This window comes from Trichoderma evansii (genome assembly GCF_050947405.1).
Source record: "Trichoderma evansii strain SZMC 28006 chromosome Unknown GGI43scaffold_38, whole genome shotgun sequence".
In the NCBI taxonomy this organism is placed as follows: domain Eukaryota; kingdom Fungi; phylum Ascomycota; class Sordariomycetes; order Hypocreales; family Hypocreaceae; genus Trichoderma; species Trichoderma evansii.
In genome coordinates, this window is record NW_028145168.1 from 89036 (window position 1) to 95990 (window position 6955).

The 6955-nt window shown below is 50.5% G+C and overlaps 1 protein-coding gene across 1 annotated transcript; it reads left to right on the forward strand.

Moving 5' to 3' along the window:
• The first annotated feature begins 1546 nt into the window (after window positions 1–1546).
• GGI43DRAFT_279209 (ABC1 family-domain-containing protein) lies at window positions 1547–3901 on the forward strand. The gene is made up of 2 exons (XM_083201203.1): window positions 1547–2461; window positions 2535–3901. Exons 1-2 carry the CDS (start codon window positions 1713–1715, stop codon window positions 3739–3741), a joined length of 1956 nt encoding a protein of 651 aa, XP_083055329.1. The 5' UTR covers window positions 1547–1712; the 3' UTR covers window positions 3742–3901.
• Window positions 3902–6955: the final 3054 nt, after the last annotated feature.

Below are 6955 nucleotides of genomic sequence, written 5' to 3' on the forward strand. Positions count from 1 at the left end.
GCTCCGAGTTTGTCCTAATCTGCTTTGGACGGCTTCGTTTTTGCACAGGGGGCCATTGCCATCGTAAATGGGCGCTATTGGGCCGTCGTTGCGACAATTGACGCAGCAAACGCCAACGCCAGCAATGCCTCTCTTCCTCGTACGGCGTCTGTAGCGACTCTCAGCGTCAGCGCCACACAGAGCGGCAGGGCGAGAGACTCTTCCCCAGCGATCACGCACTCATGGTTTCGCCACTGCTCCAATGATGCAGCGGTTACGAAACGATGCCCCCTCTCTGCCTCTGCCGCTACCCCTGCTGGGCTTTGTGCGGGTTCACCTTGGCCGGAGGGACCAGCTCCGTGTTGTGCTCTAGCGCTAAGGGAAAAGATGAAGCTAAGGGGATCCGCAAATGGCTAGAACAGATGGCTTTGCTATCAGTTTCGCTTACGAAGTAGCTTGTCGTATCTTGTAAGTGTAAGTCATCAGTTGGTAGCATTATCAACATAGGGTATACAGTAATACTGCGCCTCGGTGGTTGAACTTACTATTAATAGCTTTGAAGGTGTTGTTTTAAAGCTTGCATAATGGCTTTGGCTAGGGATGCAGCTTCAAAACTTGCCGCTGCCAATCTTTCGCCAAAGCTTATATGCGATCGCCCCTCCTGTTTCAACTACTCCCACCCGCTTCTCTATTTCATCGCCAGCTTCATCCAGTTGACTCATTGACTTGGAGAGTAAAACAAGATTCCGTTATTAAATCATCCATTTGTTCATAACGTCAGCTCTTATAATCCATATAGACTTATCAATAGAGAGCGGCTAACTCAGGTACGATGCTGTCTAAAGTCGTCACATGTAGTTTATCCTATTCAAATAGACCATCTAAGCCCATCTGAGCAACTTTTCACCGAGTTGTGAAAGACACTCTCCGCATACAAGTCGTGCGATTATACTTGGGCTGCAGTAGTATCCGATGCCAGAAAAGTCCACCTGCAGCTGAATCAGTCGATCTGATGCAGTGGTTTCGATACCACTAGTGCTAGCTCCAAGAATAGCTGCAGTGAAGCGGGCCATGCCTTGGCGCCAGCCATCTTATCTTATCTCATTCCGCGTCAAGTGAAATGAATGTCGTCACATGCTGGAGCCTACCCTAAATCACTAATCATTCTTCTCGCGATACAGAGAATTAAGGCAGCTGTGTCGGTATTAACACATCCCATTCATGTCGCGATTATTAATGAATTTTTTGTGTCATCTTACAGCATAATATTCTATATGTAGTATGAGTTTTTCTTTTGTTTAGTTGATAGAACTCGTAGCATTTAATGCATAAACTAAGCTCTATCACTATAAATTCACTAGCAAGGATACGACTCAGTTGATAGGTGATAATACACCCCATAGCCAATAATCTAGTAAACTACAGTCCTCGTAAACCAAGCAGCATGTAAAGAAGCCAAAAATGATACAGCATTTTAATTACACAGAAAATTGACAACCAACTCACGCCCACGGCTCCCTGTATCAAATGGACAAACCTCGGACCTACCGCAATACCGGCCCCGATGGCGGATCCGAGGCGCCACAAAATGCCGCGGCGGGAAATCCTTCCAAACTACCGCCACCATCTCACTCAGCAGATCTTGACGACATTTTCCAAACTCCGCTCCTCTTTATAACCTCCCCTCCTCCTCCCGAATGACGCCGCGGTAGGGCCAATTGAAATTTTGACGAATGCCCAGCATGCTTTGTCGCAGCAGCGGCTTGGGCCTCTCGAGACAGGCTCTGCTGCGCAACCAGGTCCTCGTACGGCGTCTCCAGAGCTCAGGGCCATTCCAGCCACTGCGGCCACCATCCCCCGCCGATCTTGGAGCACCGCGAGCTGCCAAGCAGTACAAACGCAGCCGGAAATGGGGGCGTCGATTTCTCATAACAGTGGCCGTGGGCGGTGCCATCTATACGGTAGATTCACAGGTATACGCATCTAGCCTGGGGCGATCGCTTCGCACGTTTGGTACGGCTGCGCTTGCTGCGCTGGACTATAAGATCAACTTCCGGCCGGAACCATGGACGGGAGGCACCGTGGCTGACCTTCACTTGCGTAATGCCGAAAGGCTTTGCAACCTGCTCCGGGAAAACGGTGGATTGTACCTCAAAATTGGCCAGGCAATTGCCATGCAGAGTGCGGTTCTGCCGCCTGAATTCCAGAGGATGTTTGCTAGGATGTTCGATGATGCGCCACAAGACGACTGGAAAGCCGTGGAGGCAGTCATCCAAAAAGATTTTGGGAAGAGTGTAGAGGAAGTATTCGGAGTCAGCTTCACCGGGAAAGAGGGCTATGGCGTCATGGAGAGAAAGGCTCGCGCGAGTGCAAGTGTTGCACAGGTTCACTGGGCAAGGCTTCCGGATGGCAGAGAAGTGGCCGTCAAGATTCAGAAACCAGAGATTGCAAAGCAAATTGCGTCGGATCTCTGGACTTTCAAGTATGTCGCTGAGTTATCCCCCCCTCTGCCGACTGACTGCAATATAAAGTACTAACATGCGTGATTACAAAAGGACTGTGACATGGATACTTTCGAAGCAATTCGACCTTCCCCTCTACACCTTAGTACCGTTCATCTCCGAGCGCATAGAGCTAGAGACAGATTTTTTGAGCGAGGCCAAGAATTCGGAAACGATGCGCCAGCTGGTCAACTCAGAGAGCCGTTTAAAGGGACGGGTATACATCCCCACCGTGTATTCCGATCTTACCACGAAGCGAGTCTTGACAACTGAGTGGATAGAGGGCATCAGGCTGTGGGATAAGAAGGCCATGACATCAAGATGGCTAGGCGGACGTGGAAAAGGCAGCCCAGGAGCAGGCACCCCTTTGCCGGTCATTGATATGGATCTTGCCCGCCGTCAACTGCGTACAGAAGCCCACAGAGAGAAGATCAAGCCAGAGCGCCAGGAGTGGAAGGGCTTACATGGAAGAGGAGGCCTTGGTCTAAGCACCAAGGAGGTCATGACTACCATGGTTGATCTCTTTTCTGCTCAAATTTTCAAATGGGGTGTTGTTCACTGCGATCCTCACCCAGGAAATATCTTCATTCGACGACTTCCTAATGGCCGTGCCGAATTGGTCTTGATTGACCATGGCCTCTATGTATACATGACGCCGACATTCCGCCACCAATATGCCAAGTTCTGGAAGGCTCTTATGACTTTTGACAACAAAGCTATTGCCGACGTCACCGGACAGTGGGGCATCAAGGCAGCAGATTTATTTGCCAGTGCTACGCTGATGAAGCCTTACGAAGGCGGCGAAAATGTCATGCAGAAAGATTTGAAGGAGCTACAGGGTCTGACCAGGGCGGAGAAACATTATGTCATGCAGCGAAAGATGAAGCAAGGGATTCGAGACATTCTTGCGGACGAAGATAAGTGGCCCAAGGAGCTTGTTTTCATTGGCCGCAACATGCGCATCGTCCAGGGCAACAATCAGTTCCTGGGTTCGCCCGTCAACCGCATCAAGATGATGGGCGAGTGGGCGAGCCGTAGCCTGTACGAGGACCCCAATCTTCCCTGGATACAGCGAATGAACAACGTATGGCGCCACGTCATCTTCAAGTCGGTCATGACTTTGTCAGATATTGCATTCTATTTCTTCAAGCTGCGGCAGCTGCTCGGCCTGGGTGGCGGCATGGAAGATGAGATGGAGCGTCGCGTGAAGCGTATGACGCAGTACGGCTTGGAAGAGCAGCCCGATATATTCGAAGGGTAAAGGAATGACTCTCTGTAAAACATTGATGGGCGGCTGCTATTGTTATTGTTATTTTCATTCTCCTTTCATCCTTTTTTATCCACCATGCTCCCAACTATTTTGATAGAGAGAGGCGCTGGACCGCATTGCTTCTTTATAGACGGAAAAAGCGGAGGGAACAAGAGCGTTCGGCAGGCATTCGAATTATACTGGTCAGGTTTGACGATGGTAAAATGTACTGTATGTATATGTGTGTACGAGTATAGATGGACGATATACCACTCATATTTGCGACGACAATCGGCTGCTTTGGGTTATCTTGACATTCTCGCTGGTGTGTTATGGTTGGTTGTGAAGCTATTCGTAATTGCAAATTCTCGAACAGAGGCTTGTCGAGCACGAGTAATTCAAGACATTCTTGTACTCGCCAGACATTGTTTTCTCGTGCTATTGGAGCTAGGGTCAGCCTCGTTCATGTAGCTAAGGTTGGCGGCGGGTTTTTGTGGTCCTTGTCGAAAAACTCCAGCGAGCAGTTTCACGTTTTCACGCGAGAAGGGAGGACCCTCCATGGAAACCAGTGCCGGAGCATGATTGGCGGCGTCTGGATAGTGTGACGAAGTCGCATGGCGAACTGGAAGCGGAACCTGCAATTTTAAACACTTGCAGGGATTGGAAGGGGAGCGAGTTTGGAGTCGGCGCCAAGATTTGGACAAAGCTCCGCGATGGGGATGAGAATTTGGAGCCGGACCCTGAGATGGTATAGATTTCGCTTTGCTCAGTCGGCCTTTTTTCTTTTTTGGAGGTCGCGCGGCTCAATCTGTGCTCGTTAGGCCCGATCTGAAAGTATACAATTCTGCCCTAGATGCTGTCCTTGTATCTCGGTTTGTTGTCGTGTTTGGCCTCTCAATTTCTTTTCTTTTCTTCTTGTTGGGGTAAATCATCGCTAGCCCGTTCCTTGTTGGCCTGGTTTTGTTTCATCAGCAACAAAGAAAATCTCATTAGACGGGGCCATGTGAGGTGCGGAGGATGCAGGCGTTGCCCCCCTGCTTTGCGTGCGAATACAAGTGCCATTATGCGAGCAAGCACAGCAATGCATGTAATAATATGCCGTCAATCTGGGGGTCCAGGCCAAGCCTGCGAAGAAGATTAATGTCCGTCTTAATAAACATCATCCAAGCATTCGCGTCCCGAGTTGCGAGTACCTGTAGTAGTAACTGTAGCAGCAGTAGTACTTGGCTGCTAGGTAGAAATATCAGGCAGTAATTTCCTTGCTGGACGTACTCGTATCGGTACCGACGTGTGCTTCATGCCTCAGGACCCAGCCCGTGTTTCTCCAAGTGCCGTCTTGCGATAGTACAGCGGAGCTTTTTTCCTGCAATCACTAATGGAATCAAGATCAAGACGGATCAGCAGCCGCAGGTGCCGCAGAGTTTCAACTCTATTATGTTCCGCCATCCGCCGCCAAGATCTCGAGGAGGCATCCTGTTGATTCAAACAGCTAATACTGTACGTACTCGTGCTACTGCCACAGCGCTAGTACCACCACTGACGGGAGGTGTGTCGTGTTTCAAGCTCGCCAGGGGAGCTTCAGAGGCCCAGCAGGAGACCTCCAATCGCCATGACATGATTGCTGGCCAGGGCTGGTTAGATGGGATGTGCCTGTGGAGAGGCGAAACGGGGCCGGGGGTCGCCTAGCATCACGAACCTGGACCTCGATTGGCGCCAGCTGCGAAGCTACTGAGTGGCTCCCCTGAAGCCCAGAAGCTGGAGCAGTGCCGGAGACAATGTCGAAGCCAAGAACGCGCTCATCTCTTCTCGCTTCCGCAAGCTCTTTCTCTCTCTTCCTCATGGGAGTTTCCAAACTTCACTCACTCGCTTCAACCAATTCCCTTGCTGTCGCCAACGGCTTCTTCGTCGTTACCACCATTCAATTCGCCCGACTCTTCGGCGCTTGACGCTGCCGACCGTCCTTGTTTTTTCCCTCCTCGCTCGTTACCGCTGTGACATCCGTGCGAAAGCTGTAAGCCGTTACCCTGGCCCTGGTGATACCACGAGCTTTGGGCAACTTCACGAGGAGCTGATCAAAGCGGTGTCGAGCTCCAGCGAAAACCCCGGCCTCTGACGCCTCTCGTTTTTTCCATTTTCCTTTCTCAATCTGTCAAAGGCGAACAACAATCCAAAACTTGCGATTTCCTACGATCACCTTCCCCGCGTCTCGGCTGGACCAGAAGAAAAAAAAGAATAAAATTACAACATCCACCTCCTAAAAACTACGAGGCTTTCAGAAGCAATATTGTAAGTAAATCAATTGCCCTTCGTCGTTTATCACCTCTCTTTATTTCTCTTTCATTTCTCTTCCTTCGGCTTGTGCCATCGCCAAGCCCTCTACAACTACTGTCGACGCCATTCGCCATGGACCCTATCGCTACATGATAAAAGATGGGCTTCAACAATCGGGGGTTTTATGATGTTGCTTCAAGCGCAACGTCTTCTGAGCGATTCTGGCATTGCGCCGCAGGCAGTATTGTTTGCGCATCACAAGTAGCTCTGTTTTGTGCCAATAGTCTCAATTCCTAGACCTCTGCGACAGTGCTACGAAGCAAACCTGGCGGAATCAGAATTGGGTCTATGGGCAAGCTCCTCAAGCAATATCGTGGAGATGCTCAAGCTTGAGCTGTGCGATAATCGCAACAGAGTTGTTTATGGGGCTGCTCCAACTACCCGCCATTCCCGGTCGCAGGCGCTTGACACCACCAACGCGCGTCGCCTGGTGACCAGAACCCTGACAGAGTGCTTCTGAATGCGATGCTAATCACCTCCTTTTTTTATTCTCTAGTGACGTCTGCCATCGAATTGGAGTCGTCTCCGCTGCACAAGCCCCGCCTCCCCGCCTCTTTGCCTACGTAGCTGGTGCATTAGACCTGCATCGGCAGCTCTCCATCTGGTATACTTGGTATGGGAAATCCTCATTTGAAACGGCAACGGTATAGCGGCTCGTATTTGTACGGGTTGACACCTTTGTGAATTCTGCTTGGCGCATAATTAGTGTGGCAGAATCCGAGGCGCCAAATCCAGCGGCAAACCAAGCCACTCCGTTTGCTTCATTGTTTCTGTGTTGCTGACCTCCAGAGTGAGCAGGCCATCTTTTGCGAATCTTACCTGATCCAGCCTGGTTGTTTCAGGAACAAAACGCCACCCGACCAAGGCTTCTGTCTCATCACTGCGGCACAATACC